Source organism: Lithobates pipiens, unplaced genomic scaffold (genome assembly GCF_037356315.1).
Source record: "Lithobates pipiens isolate NorthernLeopardFrog02 unplaced genomic scaffold, aLitPip1_a1.2 Scaffold_23, whole genome shotgun sequence".
In the NCBI taxonomy this organism is placed as follows: domain Eukaryota; kingdom Metazoa; phylum Chordata; class Amphibia; order Anura; family Ranidae; genus Lithobates; species Lithobates pipiens.
The window spans coordinates 259517616-259536839 of record NW_027507785.1 but is presented as its reverse complement, the minus strand read 5'-3'; the positions used below and the strand labels follow the sequence as shown (position 1 = coordinate 259536839).

At 45.2% G+C, this 19224-nt stretch overlaps 1 protein-coding gene across 2 annotated transcripts in view; it reads left to right on the top strand.

Moving 5' to 3' along the window:
• LOC143928289 (ADAMTS-like protein 2) overlaps positions 1 to 19224 on the top strand; it is a 98067-nt gene that overhangs the window by 16390 nt on the left and 62453 nt on the right. For both annotated transcript variants that reach the window (XM_077453079.1, XM_077453080.1), the window contains exon 3: positions 6731 to 6806. In XM_077453079.1, coding sequence (XP_077309205.1) covers positions 6731 to 6806 — 76 coding nt within the window. The remainder of the gene's footprint in view (positions 1 to 6730; positions 6807 to 19224) is intronic.

Genomic DNA, 19224 nt, shown 5'->3' with positions numbered 1-19224 from the left:
CTCCCTTGGTCTGTGGCTCCATGCAAGATCTCGTGGAGTTTCAGTGATCATGAGAATGGTGAGGAATCAGCCCAGAACTACCCAGGAGAATCTTGTCAATGATGTAAAGGCAGCTGGGACCATAGTCACCAAGAAAACAATTGGTAACACACTACGCCGCGAAGGACTGAAATCCTGCAGTGCCCGCAAGGTCAAGAGAGCACATGCACAGGCCCATCTGAAGTTTGCTAATAAACATCTGAATGATTCAGAGGAGAACTGGGTGTGTTGTGGTCAGATGAGACCAAAATCAAGCTCTTTGGCTTTAACTCAACTTTAATTGTTTGGAGAAGGAGGAATGCTACCTATGACCCCAAGAACACCCTCCCCACCATCAAACGTGGAGGTGGAAACATTATGATTTGGGGGTGGTTTTCTGCTAGAGGGACAGGACAACTTCACCGTATCAAAGGGACGATGGATGGGTCCATGTACCCTCAAATCTTGGGTGAGAACCTCCTTCCCTTAGCCAGGGCATTGAAAATGGGTCGTGGCCATGGGTATTCCAGTATGACAATGACCCAAAACACACGGCAAGGCAAAAAAGGAGTGGCCCAAGAAGAAGCGCATTAAGGTCCTGGAGTGGCCTAGCCAGCCCCCAGACCTTAATCCCATAGAAAATATGTGGAGGTTCGAGTTACCAAACATCAGCCTTGAAACCTTAAAGTGTTACTAAACTCAGGACCATGCATTCACTATATCTAGCCTCCCACAGTACACAGAACATGGAAATGCAATTATTTTAGTAAATATAAACATCTAAATACCTTTTCTCATCGGCAGTATATAGCAGTCTTGTGACTTCTATAAGTGTCTGGTTAAAGGTTTTAGGAGGAGTTTTCATTCTCCTCTGACTGTCCTATGAGGCTGCAGGACTCCTGACCCTCTGTCTGGACAATGCTGATTGGTCTTGTGCTGATCACATGCATCCTCCCAATAATAAAAAAACAACAACTTTCTAGTAATACACATCGAACTGAGCATGTGCAGAGTGCCCCAATGTTCTGTTCTATTGGGAGATGGATTGGGGACTGTGGGAGAAGGTGGGGGGGATCAGAGAAGACAGGATCAAACAGCTTTTTTACACAATGCGGAGGATTAACCCCTTATGTTCCACAGTGAGTATAACAAGCATGCTTTACTGCATATACAGACTGATTTTACTGTTGTGGGTTTAGTAACACTTTAATGACTTGGAGAGGATCCGCAAAGGGAAGTGGGACAAAATCCCTCCTGAAATATGTGCAAACCTGGGGGCCAACTACAAGAAACATCTGATTGACAACAAGGGTTTTGCCACCAAGTACTAAGTCATGTTTTGCGAAGGGGTCAAATACTTATTTCACTCATTAAAATGCAAATCAATTTATAACGTTTTTGAAATGCCTTTTTCTGGTTATTTTTGTTGTTGTTCTGTTTCTCACTGTTCAAATAAACCATTAAAATTATAGATTCATCATTCCTTTATCAGTGGGCAAACCTACAAAATCAGAAGGAGATCAAACACTTTTTTCCCTCACTGTAGCTAATGAATTGTAGCTTACCTTTTTAGAATGCTCTATTCTGGACCCTCCAGCAAGGAAAAATCCTACATCGTTCTCTTTGTTTATGAGGGGGCTGGGCGGCTTTGTTTGCCAAAATGTACCCTATCTGTATTGTACAGACATATCTATTATCAGTTGTAGCTAGATTTAAACACTGTCTCTCCTAGCCAAACATTAAAGGTGTAGAGGCTGGGCTTCTTACATTACGTGGTAATGAGAACAGACTAATGCCGCGTACACACGATCAAACAATCCGGTGGAAAAGTCCGGCAAACTCAAGTCCGCCAAACAATCCCCCCGTGTGTAGCCTCCGGCATACTTTTTTGACCCGACAGTACGGCGGACTTAGAATTTCGGTTTTTCCAAAATTCTGTCCGTCGGACTCGCATTTCGGCGGACAATCCGGCCGTGTGTATGCCAGTCCGCCGTACTTTAGAAATGAGCGGACTTTTCCCGCCCGGAGAAAAGTCCATCATTTCGAGCGGGTCTCCAGGTAGGCGGGGCCCGCGAAGGAGACGTCGCTGGCCCCGCCGCCTGGTATGGACTTAAAGGGGAACCCCAACGCCGAAAAAAATCGGCGTGGGGTCCCCTAAAGTCCACAACAGACCCTTGTCCGAGCACGCTACCCGGCCGGCCAGGAAAGGGGGGGCGAGCGAGCGCCCCCCTCCTGAGCCGTACCAGGCCACGTGCCCTCAACATGGGGGGGTGCCTTGGGGAAGGGGGGGCCCCGCGGCCCCTCCACCCCAAAGCACCTTGTCCCCATGTTGATGAGGACAAGGGCCTCTTCCCGACAACCCTGGCCGTTGGTTGTTGGGGTCTGCGGGCGAGGGGCTTATCGGAATCCGGGAGCCCCCTTTATTAAGGGGGCCCCCGGATACCGGCCCCCCACCCTATGTGAATGAGTATGGGGTACAATGTACCCCACCCATTCACCTGTAAAATAAAAGTACAGAAAAAAACACAACACACAAGATAAAATAATTTATTGCACAGCTCCGGGGGTCTTCCGTCTTCGGGGTTCTTCTCGCCGGACTCCTCCGCTATCTTCTTGTAGCTCTTTTGCTAGCGGAGGAGTCCGGCTTTCTTCCTAGCCGCCGGCCTCTTCTTCCGACTTCGGGGGTCTTGTCCCCCTCTTCGGTTCTTCTGCCGGGCCACCGCGCCTTCTTATAGCTCTTTTACAGGCGGTGGCCCGGTCTTCTGTCGCCGCCGCCGCCTTCCGTTCTTCTTCTTCTCCTTCTTCTCCTGGAGATGTTGACTCGACGCTCTCTCCGGCTACAATGCCAGGGACGCGCTGCGCGGCCACTTATATAGGGACAAGGGGCGGTGTCCTATGGCTTTATGTCACATGGGTTGGTCACATGGGTTGATGTCACATGGGGACTGTGACATCGTAAGGGGGCGGGGTCACCATGTGACACCAACCCATGTGACATAAAGCCATGTGACACCGCCCCTTGTCCCTATATAAGTGGCCGCGCAGCGCGTCCCTGGCATTGTGGCCGGAGAGAGCGTCGAGTCAACATCTCCAGGAGAAGAAGGAGAAGAAGAAGAAGAACGGAAGGCGGCGGCGACAGAAGACCGGGCCACCGCCTGTAAAAGAGCTATAAGAAGGCGCGGTGGCCCGGCAGAAGAACCGAAGAGGGGGACAAGACCCCCGAAGTCGGGAGAAGAGGCCGGCGGCGAGGAAGAAAGCCGGACTCCTCCGCTAGCAAAAGAGCTACAAGAAGATAGCGGAGGAGTCCGGCGAGAAGACCCCCGAAGACGGAAGACCCCCGGAGCTGTGCAATAAATTATTTTATCTTGTGTGTTGTGTTTTTTTTTGTACTTTTATTTTACAGGTGAATGGGTAGGGGTACATTGTACCCCATACTCATTCACATAGGGTGGGGGGCCGATATCCGGGGGCCCCCTTATTAAAGGGGGCTCCCAGATTCCGATAAGCCCCTCGCCCGCAGACCCTGACAACCAACGGCCAGGGTTGTCGGGAAGAGGCCCTTGTCCTCATCAACATGGGGACAAGGTGCTTTGGGGTGGAGGGGCCACGGGGCCCCCCCTTCCCCAAGGCACCCCCCCATGTTGAGGGCACGTAGCCTGGTACGGCTCAGGAGGGGGGGGGGCGCTCGCTCGCCCCCCCTTTCCTGGCCGGCCGGGTAGCGTGCTCGGACAATGGTCTGTTGTGGACTTTGGGGGACCCCCACGCCGATTTTTTTTTCCGCGTTGGGGTTCCCCTTTAAGTCCATACCAGGCGGCGGGGCCAGCGACGTCTCCTTCGCGGGCCCCGCCTACCTGGAGACGCGCTCGAAATGAGCGGACATTCCTCCGCGTGTGTGGGCGAGTCCGTTCATTTCGAAAGTACGGCGGAGTTAGTACGGCAGACTTAGTACGCTGTATTAGTCCGCTGAAAAAGTGCCGTGTGTGGGCAAGTAGCCCGTTCGGAATTTTCAACGGACAGTCTGGCGGACGTCCGCCAGACTAAGTACGTCGGACAGACGGCTACGTGTGTACGCGGCTTAAGGATAGACTCACTCTAAAGCTGGCAATACATGGAATGAAATTTTGCTGGTTCTGCAAGGACCAGTGGAATGTCAATCCATGTATGGGCACTGGGGTTGTACAAAAGTTGCTCTACCAATCAACTTCTCTATAACTGCCCTGTCAGATATTCCCCGCTCAATCAGCACTGCAGGCTTTAGCCTGCAGCTCTGAACAGTGTATTCTGATGGTGGGGAAGTCTCCCCACTGTCAGTATACAATAGCTCAGCAGGAAGGATCCCCCATTCCACCTTGAATGTGTGGACGGGGGAATCAGGTCAGTTTTTTTTGTTCAACTCACCGGTTAAACAGCAAAAACTGACTTATGTACTAATTGCCTATAACATTGTTCAATAAATCTTGCAATCAGCCATGATGCTTCCTCCTGAGAAACATCTAAATGATAAGAAATATGAAAAAAAAAACAGTTTAGGCATGCTGTGGAAATGGGGATTTTCTCAAATTTGACTGCAAAATTGGAAAGATGCTTTGAAGCGGTAGTAAACTGCATCCAAAAAAAAAAGTCATTGCATACTAGCACATTTTGACAGACGTATCTGAAAACAAAGCCCTCCAGCAGTGCACTGTCACCGCTGAAGGCGCATTCATCTTCCCCCAGTCTTCATTTTGGGTTTGCGGGCTTCAGCTATCTGGTGGAGTCGAACGATGACGTCACTGTTGTCACTGTTTACAGCATGGCTCTGAAGGAATGGCACAGGTCTGCTGTTCCTTCAGAGAGCAAGAGCAGGTGACTTTACTGGCTGTATCTTAAAAATATGTCCTAAACAGTGCATGTTTAGGAGATATTTACTGTACCTATAGGTAAGCCTTAATATAGGCTTACCTATAGGTAAAAATCATACGTATGAGTTTACCCCCTAGTTTAAGATCCAGCCTGGGTGACAACCATGGCAAAAAAGCCTGTAAAAATAAAATGAATGCAGACACTTCATGTAAGGACTGGTAATCTGCAATATAATAAAATGTATGCCAGTGTAAAGTATAAAAAAAAGGTATGCAGTAGATATGTACTGTTAAATCCAATTTAGGGGTCTCCAATCAAGACCTTTTTGTGATGAGGCAGTGAGTCCAAATCTTAAGATAAGGAAACTGTATTTTTATTCCATGCACTGCAGTGGAGAAACACAATACACAGTTCTCAATAAAGCAGTAAAGTGAAAGTGTTTCTGAGCTTTCATCTACAGGTTATACAATTTATATGTATGAATATGCATACGATTTGGGTGTGTATTAAAAGGGGTTGTAAAGGTAAAAAATGTTTCACCCTAATGCATTCTATGCATTAAGGTGAAAAAACATCCGACAATGCCGCCCCCCCAGCCCCCCGTTTTACTTACCTGACCCCTCGAAAGTCCCACGCTCGCCTCCGACATTCTCTTTGCCGCTCAGCCTGGCCGTTGATTGGTTACAGTGGATGGATTGAAAGCAGTGCAGCCATTGGCTTGCACTGCTGTCGATCATATCCAATGACGCGCCGCACCGGGGGTTGGGGTCGAGTGATACAGTGAGCGGCTATGACCACCGGCTGTATCACGGGAGAGCGCCCGTAAGCACTCCTCACCATGCGAGGGAGCTCGCATTAATGTGAGAAGTCCTTGCGGGAGGGAGCCGAGACAGCCGCTGAGGGATGCAAAATGAGCTCCACAGTGGAGGTAAGTATAACATGTTTGTTATTTAAAAAAAAAAAAAAATTACCTTTACAACCTCTTTAAGTGTATTCTAGGCGTGATATAGGTGTGATTGTATAGTGTAGTCCAATCAATGTCTATATGTTCTTAGCAGCAAGGGAACAGTTAAATGGCTGTTGTGACTCACAAAAAAAGACATTTCGGCAGTAGTTGGTTGGTTCAGACTGGTTTTGATAAGTCATTTTGAGCAGCTTTCTGGGTTCTTATCAGTAGTTTGTGTCCTTGCATATCCAGTAGTTTTGATTTCCCAGGAATTGAAACACAAGTGAAGTAAAGAAAGGAAAAAAAAAAAGGAGAACATCTAGAAGAAGAAGAAAAAAAAACAAGTGTATTACCAATTCTTAAAGTGATATTATATATATATATATATATATATATATATATATATATATATATATATATATATATATATATATATATATATAAAACTCAACATTGTCAGACCCCTATAATTCTACTCAGTACTACGCATGTAATTTCCCAATGTTCTATACCTTTAAAGACCCTGTAAGCATAGATACATACCTGTTGATAAGCCAGAAATGCACTTCTTTTTGTGGACTGAGTTTTCTTTTCAGAAACTACTCAAATCCTGTCACTGTTCCATTGATACAGCACAAAGACCAATCATTCTGTAGTGCCAGGATAAGAACTAGAAAGGCAGATTACTCCACCTGACAAACACAGGAAGTGTGCACAGGGCAAAGGACAGCTCTGAGTTTCTGACGTGGTCAACGTGTATTCTTTTGCACTTATTGAATAAATCTAACAAAATACTTTCAAAGGTATATGTAACCAACCAAAAGGCAGCCAATAAGAAAAGTTCATTTTTAGAAATCTGTGTTCACTAGAAAACAAAGTGGTCATCTTCTTGCCTGATTTTAGTGTCCTCTCTCTCTCTCACAGGCTCCAAACAGTTTTGGGAATTGATAACACTGTATGCGGAGGACAGTCTAAGCAATACCAGCTGTGTCAGAAGCAGGTAACTATGATGATTTACACATGCAATGTTATACTGCCGTTACAAAGAATGCTAATAGAGAGATGACAACATACTTGTGAATTCATTCTAAGGTCATGTTCAGACCTGTGTGGTTAAAACCACAGGATACTAAGACCAACGGTTTTCAAAGTCCACTTTATGTGTCTTTATAATGGGTCCTTGGAGTCACCACACTCTTTGTAATGTGCAGCCACACTACCACATGTTGAAGTTGCCTTAAAGTGAAAGAAAAGCCTAACAATATTAACTAACTATTCTATTCTATTCCCCCTTCTCCTACCTATCCAGCCTAACCTGTATAAAAAAGATCTGTATACCTACCTATTTTTAATTTGCTTCAGTCTGGTCATGTGATCCTGTATCTCTGTGCAATGGAACATGCAACAATGATTCTGAATTCCAGGAGTGTGATGGCACTCACAAGGGCATCCAGAGGTGCAGGATCACATGACCAGGCCGAAGCGGACTAAAAATAAGTAAGTATACAATTCTTTTTTTTTTATACAGGGTAGGCAGGATAAGTAGGAGGAGAGGGGAGGGAAAGTTTTTAAGAATGTATATCATTAGATTTTTCTTCAACTTTGAACCGTTTCTAAAGTCGTTTGGTTTTTCAGATTGGGTTAGAGTGGTGAGAGATTAGAACCCATACCTCCCAACATTTTGAGATGGGAATGAGGGACACCTACTAACAAATGTATGTAGGTGTAGGACACGCCCCCTGCCACAGCCCCTTAAAGGAGAATTAACCAAAAAAAAGGTTAATTAAATGCACAAGGACTTTTTTTTTACCACTACTATTCTTTTATTTTGGCTATTAGAAATTGGATGAAAGTGTTAACACTGGGAAACACTTTTTGGAAGATAAAAAGTGCATTTTATATAAAACTATATAGATCAGACCAAAATGAGGGACAAATGAGGTGGATGGAACATTGCTCCAAATCAGGGACAGTTGGGAGCTGTGTTAGAACCCCTGTCATGTCTACTATCTTCTTAAAGAGTGAATTGAAGAGCTGGAACCTTGAGATAAAATTGGTTGTTAGTTTTATATTTACTTAGATTTTTTTTTACAATAGTATACTGATAATCTCACTGTGGGCATTCCGAATATTAGGTAGGATGTTTCCAAACAATGAAGAATTACCACAATTACCTTGGTTTGTGAAGGAAATATTTTAATATGAAATTGAAATCCTGAACCAAAATGTTTGAGTCCTAGGCTTAATGTACACGGGACGTTTTAAAACCTCTCCTGAACGATTTAACTTGACAGATAGTAACCCACGTATAAAAACGTCTAGCAGTGTACATGGAGCCTAAAATGATGCTTATTCCAAACAAATTGAGTGCAAAAGACAACGCATTTCTGAGGCCAGGCATCGCCCCTTCATCAGGCTTGGCTGAAATATAGATAACGTGTATGAGAATGAGACTACTGAGAATAGTGTAAAAACACAGCAATTTTCTGCAGCTGGTTTGAGCAGCCCTATTAATGCTATCTGGTTTAGGCAGAGTCCTTATTTCTATTTGTCCTATTCACCACTGTCACCGCACTGGGATTTAGGGAAAATCCTACTTTTTTAATTGTTCACCAGAACAGCAAAAAAAGGGAAAATAGAGCTACTATCTAAGAGGATATTTCTCTCACTACAGAGAGATTTCCTCTCCTTCCTGTTTTGTCTACAGGACAGGAAGTGAATGGAAATCTCCCTAATGAAAAAAAAAAACCCTTCTGCACACTATTCAAAATGAAAAAAATGTGGGCTTTAGATATATTTTAGATGCTAAAATGATCTGAAATTATCTCATCTGAACTATATAATTTGCCTATAGAGATGTTACATAGTTACATAGTTAGTAAGGTTGAACAAAGACACCAGTCCATCCAGTTCAACCTGAGTGAGTGTATACAATTGTCCCTATCCCTGTACATTGCACACTCACATCAGTCCCTACCCTCAAGGAGCCCACAATCCCAGGTCCCCATTCATATACTAGGGCCAATTTTGGACAAACGCCAATTAACCTACCTGCATGTCTTTGGAGTGTGGGAGGAAACCGGAGTACCCGGAGCAAACCCACACAGGCACAGGGAGAACATGCAAACTCCAGGCAGGTAGTGTCGTGGTTGGGATTCAAACCAGCGACACTTTTTACTGCTAGGTGAGAGTGCTAACCACTACGCCAATGTGTTCTCATTTTACACGTGGAGGGCAAGTGCAGTAAATTGCACTGCAGTATTATGGTCTGTACAAGCCCTAAACTTCATCCCAGAAACCATATTTTGCACAGGGTGCAACAGAGAATTTGGAGGGATACAATCAATCTAAATAAACATATTTGGCCAATATTAAAACCAAAATAAAAATTTCAACTCTTCTATTTAGGGCTCATGCACACAGCCACTTGGGGCTAGTCATAAAAGTCAGGACTGTTTTCCCACCCAGGTGCAACAAATGGTGCATATAGCCGCCCATAGCAAGCCCATAGCAAGCAATATCTAGCCGCCCATAGCAAGGAATATCTGGATTTACACCGGTACTTGCATAACCATACCTGCCAACATTTTGAGATGGGAATGAGGGACACCTACTAGCAAACATATGTAGGCATAGGTCACACCCCCTGCCACACCTCTTAAGGCTGGGTTCACACTGCTGCGGGGGGAGATCCGGATGTGATTCGCACCGCAAATCACATCCGATCTCCGTAGCGATGCGAGTTCAGCCATACAGATAGTATGGCTGAATTCGCATCGCTCCCGCAGCAAACTCACAGGGGACCCTTTTTTTGGTCCGCAACAGAATCGGATCGCATGGGGGTTCACACCATGCGATCCGATTCCTGTGCGAGTCGGCAGATCGCACTGCGATATGCGGACGGATCTGGGGGTGTCATTAACATATCATTGACACTCCCAGCTGTCCGCATAGGGCAGTGTGAACTGCCGGCGGGAGTAATGCGATGCGGGAAAACGCCGCGGATTCGCGGCGTTCCCGCATCGCAGCGGTGTGAACCCGGCCTAAAGGAGAATTAACCAAAACAAAAGGTTAATTAACCACTTAAAGACTGAGCCTCTTTCTGAGATTTGTTGTTTACAAGTTAAAAACATTTTTTTCTAGAAAATTACTTAGAACTCCCAAACATTATACATTTTTTTCTAAAGAATAAATTGGCGCTTGTTGCAATACTTTCTGTCCTACCGTATTTGCGCAGCGCACATTTTCTGGAAATAATAAACTTTTTTGAATTAAAAAATAAGACAACAGTAAAGTTAGCTCAATTTTTTTATATTGTGAAAAATAATGTTATGGCGAGTAAATTGATATCCAACATGTCATGCTTCAAAACTGCGCCCACTTGTGGAATGGCGACAAACTTTTGCCCTTAAAAATCATAGGCAGCGTTTAAAAAATTCTACAGGTTGCATGTTTTGAGTTACAGAGGAAGTCTAGGGCTAGAATTATTGTTCTCACTCTACTGATTGCGGCGATACCTCATATGTGTGGTTTGAACATCATTTTCATATGCGGGCGCTACTCACGTATGCGTTCGCTTTTGCACGCGAGCTCGGCGGGACGGGGCGTGGTTAAATTATTTTTTTCATTTTTTTTTATTTTCTCTTTTCTTTTTTCTTTTTACACTGTTCCTTAAAAAACAAAATTGTGTCACTTTTATTCCTATTACAAGGAATGTAAACATCCATGTCACACAAGGGACAACATCTGATCGCCTCCGCCGCTGCCGATGGCTCCGTAAGTGGTGGAGGGCACCGGTGCACGGCGGGAGGGGGGGCCCTCTCCCGCCGCTGATAAAAGCGATCTTGTGCTGAATCCGCCACAGAGACCGATTTTATCTTGAAGCAGACCGTCCTCTGAAAAAGAGGATACGGGGGTTATGGCAGCTAGCTGTTGCAATAACAACAATATTCCTCTTCAAAGTACAGACTTATGACGACGGTGGGTGGTCCAGAAGTGGTTAAATCCACAAGAGCTTTTTTTTTTTACCACTACTATTCCTTTATATTGGCTTTTAAAATTTATAAATGCACCAATTTAGAATTTGGATGAAAAGTTTAGCACTGGGAAACAGTTTTTGAAAGATAAAAAGTGCATTTTATATACAATTATATGGTTCAGACCAAAATGAGGGACAAATGAGGGGGAACGAGGATCAGAGAGACATTGCTCCAAATCAGGGACAGTCCCTCAAAATCAGGGACAGTTAGGAGCTATGGATAAACATGTGCATTCATTTGGACATATGACTCTGGATGCAGACTGTCTGTGTCAAGGGACATACATCTGTACGCATGCACGTGTTTATGCAAGTAATGATGTATACCCATGTGTACAGCTATTGCTTTCATGGCAGGCTGTGGACCTGGGTGGGAAAATATACACATATTTTACAGTATATGGCCATGGGTGGTCATGTAGCAAAAGTGGACTATGTCTGTGTTATTTGTCGAGGGGAAACCTTTATGAAAGGGTGACAACACACGGGAAAAATTAGGTGACAGGGACAGTGTTATCACTCTATAACAGGTGGTGCCAAAACAAAGACCTCCATGGCAGGATCACCAGATGATATTTTTATGAAAGTCGAGATATACAAATATTGAAATCACTTTTGTAACATGCCAAACCTTATATGAGATTTTGGGTGTTTGGGTTTAGAGATAGATGACCTCTGCTGCTTCTCTTTTAAACTCTTATTAGGCTCTTAGTAGGCTGGGGTAGGTAGGTAGATGTTTATTGCATCCGTCACACACCTCACAGGCTTGCCACATTTCATGCATGTTGCTGCATGAATTGGCAGATAGTGCCACCATTCAATCATAATTTACTATGGGATGGGGAGATGACACCATTGTATTCCTTAAAGCGGAGCTTTGCACTGCAAATAAAGTTTGGTTTTGTGCCTCTGCTCCCACTCCACAATATTAACCTCCCTGGCGGTATGATTCGTTCTGGTTTTAGGTGCTGAAAGCGGTACAATTATTTTGCATGGAAATTTGGCGTTTTATATTGTAGTCCTGTAATTCTTAGGAATAACTCTCTTAAATCTGTTCAAACCAGAGTCTAGCAGACATCCCGGGTATGATAAAGTTTATAAGATAATAAATAATAATAAAAATTATTCAATAATGTAATCAAATCCAAAAACACAGAAATTTGCTCATTTGCAGAATTGTCGCTGTCATTAGATTTAGTGTTTGATGACGAATTTCCCCACAAATCGCTATCGCTCAATTCTGCAAGTGCTTATGATTTATTATCGCTGTTTTCTAGTTGGTCTAAAAATCACTTTTGACATAAAGGGACACTTTTTGGTTGCTATGGACAATCTCCAAATTCCAGGCAGAAAAAACAGTATTTATAATATAAAAGTGCATACAGGGCACTGCACAGACCACTAGGGACAAAGGGGGTGTGTAATTTTTTTATACTGTGTGTGTTTTGTGTGTTTTTACTTTTTTGAATTTGGCGCTGATCTCCGCTCCCGAGCGCCATAACGTCGCAGGGAATGGAGCTCGGCGGCACTCGGGCACTGTGTGAATCGAGCGGAGGACAGCTCGATCACACAGCGCGGAGGACATCGCTGGATCCAGGGGACAAGGTAAGTAACCTCTCCCTGTATCCTGCAATGCGATCCGAGTCTGGCTCGGGGGTTACCGCTTATGATAGTAAATTCCCAACCTGAGCCAGACTTGGGATCACCGCCAGGGAGGTTAATCGTTTTTTTTTCCTCCTGGGAATTTTGTCGCCATTGGCTTAGGCCAAGATGACATGTTCTACTCCCACAGCCCCCTGGGAAACCCCTGTCACATATCCCAGGAGGCTGCAGGAGTCCATTCACAGAACTCCTGGGAAGTGTAGCTGCTGCATCATCACCGGCCACGTTGCTTGAGCCCAGGAGAGGCAGCCAACTGAAAAGGACCAAGGTGGAATGGGACACAGGCACAGACACCTGTAAGGTGGATTGCCGCAGGACAATGCTGGATCTGCTGGGCAGGTAAGTGTGTATTTTGAATTTAACCCAGCATAACAGAAAGTGGAGATGGGGGAGGTAGGTGGGTTAAAGTGTAGCCTCTAAGTGTAGTCTCTAATTAAAAAGCTGTGAGTAGGCTTTTTTTGCAGGCAGTCTTCTGCAGAAAAATAAACTTACCTGCCTGCTCACAGTCTTTTTTTTAGAATGTACACTGAGCTGCACATGCCTCCGGCACAGATTCTGTGGCCCGGGGTAACTGAATTCCCGTGCAAGCACAGGAAGGACTTTGGCAATGAAGGTGGCCATTGCCCGGTATGGGGAAGAAGACGAGTAGAAGATGCTGAGGGACCTTGCAGGTAAAGTGATCTTTGTGAACTTTAGTTCCGTTTTACCTGTTATGCCTTGTACACACGGTCGGCCATTCCGACCTCAAAATCTAGATTTTTTTCAGACGTATTTTGGCCGAAACTTGTGTTGCATACACACGGTCGCACAAAGTTGTCGGAAAATCCGATCGTTCTGAACAAGGTGACGTCAAACGCGTATGTCGGGACTATAAACGGGCTAGTAGCCAATAGCTTTTGTCTCTTAGTTTATTCTGAGCATGCGTGGCACTTTGTCCGTTGGAATTGTCTACACACTATCGGAATTTATGCGATCAGATTTTGTTGTCTGAAAATTTTAGATCCAGCTCTCAAACTTTTCGGAAATTCCGATGGAAAAAGCCTGATAGAGTCCACACACACAATCGCATTTTCCGACAACATAATCCGATCAGACTTTTTCCGTCTGAAGTTTTGACCGTGTGTATGGGGCATTAAAGAGAAATGGTTGAGGTTGAAAACCTGGCTGAAACATGTTCCCGGTACAGCTTTTGACAGGACGGTTTTCTTTAACAAGAACCCCCCTTTAGATATATTTGAAATGTGTTACCAGTATAAAAATCATGTGATATTTTTGTTTTATGACCTCTTCAACCCACACAAAAGCTATACATAGCTCCGTTTGCATTCCACTTCAACCTAAACACAATTATTTCTATGTTTCCATAATATTCTGAAGTATTAGCAGGTAAATAAAAATACGTATGACATCATTATGACATAGATATATAACATACATAAAGACACACAAATATTCAAACATTGTTTATTACTTTAACAGGTACCTAGAGTAATTAGCATCTGTTTTCTTGCAAAAGATTGTACAATAAACAAGCTTATTTAATATGACTAGTTACACTTTATGCTCTGTACATAACTCTACAAAACCAATGTACAATCCTATAATTATCCACACATTGCCCTATAATTACTCTCATGTTAAACATGTAATTACCCACATATAATCCTAACTCATATGTCAGTGTGGACAATAAATAACCATGACTAACTCATTCACGGTCATAGGCACCCAAAAGGTTTGGTACAGGATATGAATGGATTTTAAAGGGGGCAGTCTACCCTTTTGGCCTTTTCCTTGGCTAAAGCTTGTTTGCAATATTTCTGACTGAGAAGCGTTCCTTCAGTTTTAACCCTCTACTAGTCACTTTGTTCTCCTCCATATTTTGAAAAGGTTACCTTTCTTTCCAGTTTACCTCTCATTCTGCTATAAATTACACAATTTAACAGGATAAAAGTATAATTTTTCCAGACCCTTATGAAGCCCTTCTATGTAAACCTATTCTTGAACTCCTCTGCCCGGAACGCCAATTAACTCAACACCTTTTTAATGCAACCACCAAGTTGACCATTGCTAGGGCTTGGAAAACCCCTGTATTTAGCTTTGATGCAGTAAAAAAACGCATGAATGATATTGTGATTAATGAGAAACTGACGTCCCTTGCTTTTGACACGCACGATAAGTTTCTCAGGGTTTGGCAACCATGGATACTTTGTGATCAACCCTCCAGGTTCAACAACCTACTTCTTTCAATCTAAAGGCCTCTGGATGCACCCCCCCCCCCCCCCCGTGGACCCTTGCCTTCTCTTCCCTCTTCTCTTCCCCCCCTTTTTCTCTTTTCTCTCTCTCTCTCTCTTCCGCTCCCCCTTCCTTCTGTAGTTTACTTATCTTTTTTTGAGTATTCTCCTCATGACGCCTGATAACGAGGAGTTGATTTAATAATGATGATTGCAGTGGTATGGAACAAACTAAATAAACAGTCTGAACTATGAAGGGGGAAAATAACGAAAATTGTAACAAAGAAGAACTTTCCATTATTATATTTGTTTTTTTGATTTTTATTCTTTGATCACTGCCGGCCCCTTTTTTTTCTGTGGCATATTGTTATTGCTTTTTCCCTCTTATTTCCTTATTATTCTAATGAATGTTGTACTACATATGTACCCCTTTGTTGGGATCCTCTTCTTCATCTCATGTCTGATGTAACCATCATATTGCCGCACTTACGGTACTTGTATTTACTTTTTTCTTAATAAAACTTTGCAAAAGCAAAGTATAATTTTGCCACTATATCTGTGAGGGTTCTCATTTATCTCGGTCATCTTATATCTAGTGGTAGTAAGTGACATTCAACTTGATTTGTTGAGGATGTTGGAGAAGCTACAAAAGTTTTCAACATTACAGTACAAGATCAGTTGAATGTACTCAATTACTATGATTATCATTTTTTCAGGATGGAAAAGCTGCAAGGCTAGATTTCACCTGCTGGTGGCCCTGCTGGTATAATGTGAAATGTTAGGGTCCGTTCACACGGGGCCCCGTGCAGTTCTGTGTTTTCCTGGAACACGGATGCACAGGTGTTGTGTGCATCAACATGTCGGCGTCCCATTCATTCTAATGACCCTATATGCGTTTGGGAACCTCAACCCACATTCACCCATATGGCATATGTCACAGCGGCTGTGTCCGTGCAGCTGCGTATCCTAATATAAATGAATGGGACGCTGGCACACATCACATGTGCTACCCTGTTCTGGGAAAACACTGACCTGCATGGGGCCTGCAGTAAAGCCCCCTGTGTGAATGGACCCTTAGTTGCTGGTATTGGTAAAGTGGAGGAACTTTGAAGGTGGGGAGGCGTACATTTCTGATTTCAAATATATTATACGCTATACCAGGAGAGCTCAGAATCTACGCTCCACAATCGCTTCTCACGATTATTACATTTTATTTCTATATGCTTTTTTTTGTAATCTAGCGTAATATTCATTCCAATGTAAATGTTGTGATATTTATTTATATTGTAATAATGTTTTAATTTTTTTTAATTGCACAATGGAATTAAATGTGTTTAAATAATGAAGGGGTTTAATGATTATTTATAAATAATTAATGTGTATAGGTAGTTGCTTTGTGGTTCTTTGAGAAAGCGATGTGCCTTGTGAAAAACAGTTTAGAATACAATTTTTACTTGCTGGCTATTTTAGTAATGGAAGACTATTTTGCATCTTGGTGTGTGGCATTCCTGTTTGATACATTTCTAGTAGTGCTAAAAAAAAACAAGGGAGTTATTTAAAGTATAACTAAAGACAAGACTTTTTTCATTTTGTATAGAGTGGATAAGGATTAGAAACACCTGTCATATTTTTATTGTTCTCTGTGCCCCCGTTAGAGAGATTCACCCAAAAGTGAAAATAAAAGAAAATCTCACATTTTGAGTTGTCACCAGAACAATTATAGAAGGGAAATCTTTCCTCACTTCCTGTTTTGGCTATGGGGCAGGAAGTGAAGAGAAATCTCACCAATGGGACACAAAAGCAAGGTCCATAAAGACATGGATGAGTGAGTTTGGGGTGGAGGAACTTGACTGGCCTGCACATCAACCTCCTTGACAGTCCTGACCTCAACCCAGTAGAACACCTTTGAGATGAATTAGAGTGGAGACTGCGAACCAGGCATTCTTGTGCACATTAGTGCCTGACCTCACAAATGCACTTCTGGAAGAATGGTCAAAAATTCCCATAGACACACTCCTAAACCTTGTGGACAGCATTCTCAGAAGAGTTGGAGCTGTTATAACTGCGGACTAAAGCCGCGTACACACGGGCGGACTGTATGGCCTACTTAGTCCGTCATACAATCCGACGGACAGTCCGTCATACTTTAGAATGAACGGACTTGACCACACACACCACTTTTTGAGCGGACTAATACGGCGTACTAAGTCCGCCATACTATCCGCCCTACTTTTGAAATGAACGGACTCGCCCACACACGCGGAGGAAAGTCCGCTCATTTCAAGCGCGTCTCCAGGTAGGCGGGGTCCGCGAAGGAGACGTCGCTGACCCCGCCGCCTGGTATGGACTTAAAGGGGAACCCCAACGCCGAAAAAAATCGGCGTGGGGGTCCCCCCCCAAGTCCACAACAGACCCTTGTCCGAGCACGCTACCCGGCCGGCCAGGAAAGGGGGGCGAGCGAGCGCCCCCCCTCCTAAACCGTACCAGGCCGTGTGCCCTCAACATGGGGGGGTGCCTTGGGGAAGGGGGGCCACGCGGCCCCCCCACCCCAAAGCACCTTGTCCCCATGTTGATGAGGACAAGGGCCTCTTCCCGACAACCCTGGCCGTTGGTTGTCGGGGTCTGCGGGCGGGGGGCTTATCGGAATCCGGGAGCCCCCTTTAATAAGGGGGCCCCGGATACCGGCCCCCCACCCTATGTGAATGAGTATGGGGTACAATGTACCCCTACCCATTCACCTGTAAAATAAAAGTACAAAAAAAAACACACCACACGAGATGAAATACTTTATTGCACAGCTCCGGGGGTCTTCCGTCTTCGGGGGTCTTCTCGCCGGACTCCTCCGCTATCTTCTTGTAGCTCTTTTGCTAGCGGAGGAGTCTGGCTTTCTTCCTCGCCGCTGGCCTCTTCTCCCGACTTCGGGGGTCTTGTCCCCCTCTTCGGTTCTTCTGCCGGGCCACCGCGCCTTCTTATAGCTCTTTTACAGGCGGTGGCCCGGTCTTCTGTCGCCGCCGCCGCCGCCTTCCGTTCTTCTTCTTCTTCTTCTCCAGGAGATGTTGCCTCGACGATCTCTCCGGCCGGAATGCCAGGGACGCACTGCGCGGCCACTTATATAGGGACACGGGGCGGTGTCACATGGCTTTATGTCACATGGGTTGGTCAAATGGGTTGATGTCACATGGGGACTATGACATCGTAAGGGGGCGGGGTCACCATGTGACACCAACCCATGTGACATAAAGCCATGTGACACCGCCCCTTGTCCCTATATAAGTGGCTGCGCAGTGCGTCCCTGGCATTCCGGCCGGAGAGATCGTCGAGGCAACATCTCCTGGAGAATAAGAAGAAGAAGAAGAAGAAGAAGAACGGAAGGCGGCAGCGGCGGCGACAGAAGACCGGGCCACCGCCTGTAAAAGAGCTATAAGAAGGCGCGGTGGCCCGGCAGAAGAACCGAAGAGGGGGACAAGACCCCCGAAGTCAGGAGAAGAGGCCGGTGGCGAGGAAGAAAGCCGGACTCCTCCGCTAGCAAAAGAGCTACAAGAAGATAGCGGAGGAGTCCGGCGAGAAGACCCCCGAAGACGGAAGACCCCCGGAGCTGTGCAATAAAGTATTTTATCTCGTGTGTTGTGTTTTTTTTTGTACTTTTATTTTACAGGTGAATGGGTAGGGGTACATTGTACCTCATACTCATTCACATAGGGTGGGGGGCCGGTATCCGGGGGCCCCCTTATTAAAGGGGGCTCCCGGATTACGATAAGCTCCCCGCCCGCAGACCCCGACAACCAACGACCAGGGTTGTTGGGAAGAGGCCCTTGTCCTCATCAACATGGGGACAAGGTGCTTTGGGGTGGGGGGGCCGCGCGGCCCCCCCTTCCCCAAGGCACCCTCCCATGTTGAGGGCACGCGGCCTGGTACGGCTCAGGAGGGGGGGCGCTCGCTCGCCCCCTTTCCTGGCCGGCCGGGTAGCGTGCTCGGACAAGGGTCTGTTGTGGACTTGGGGGGGACCCCCACGCCGATTTTTTTCTGCGTTGGGGTTCCCCTCTAAGTCTATACCAGGCGGCGGGGCCAGCGACGTCTCCTTCGCGGGCCCCACCTACCTGGATACTCGCTCGAAATGAGCGGACTTTTCTCCGGGCGGGAAAAGTCCGCTCATTTCAAAAGTACGGCGAACTGGCATACACACGGCCGTATTGTCCACCGAAATGCAAGTACGACGGACAGTATTTCGAAAAATCCGAAATACTTAGTACGCCGGACTGCACGCTCAAAAAGTCCGCTGAAGCCCACACACGAGCGGACTGTCCGCTGAAATGTGTTTCGGCGGACTAAGTAGGCCATACAGTCCGCCCGTGTGTACGCGGCATAAGACTAGGATGCCACTAAAGTTCAAGTGCATGTAAAGACCGGTATCCTAATACTTTTGCTAATATAGTGTATATTATATTAGAACGTGATTTAAGCAATGGGATAAGGGTATGTAATTG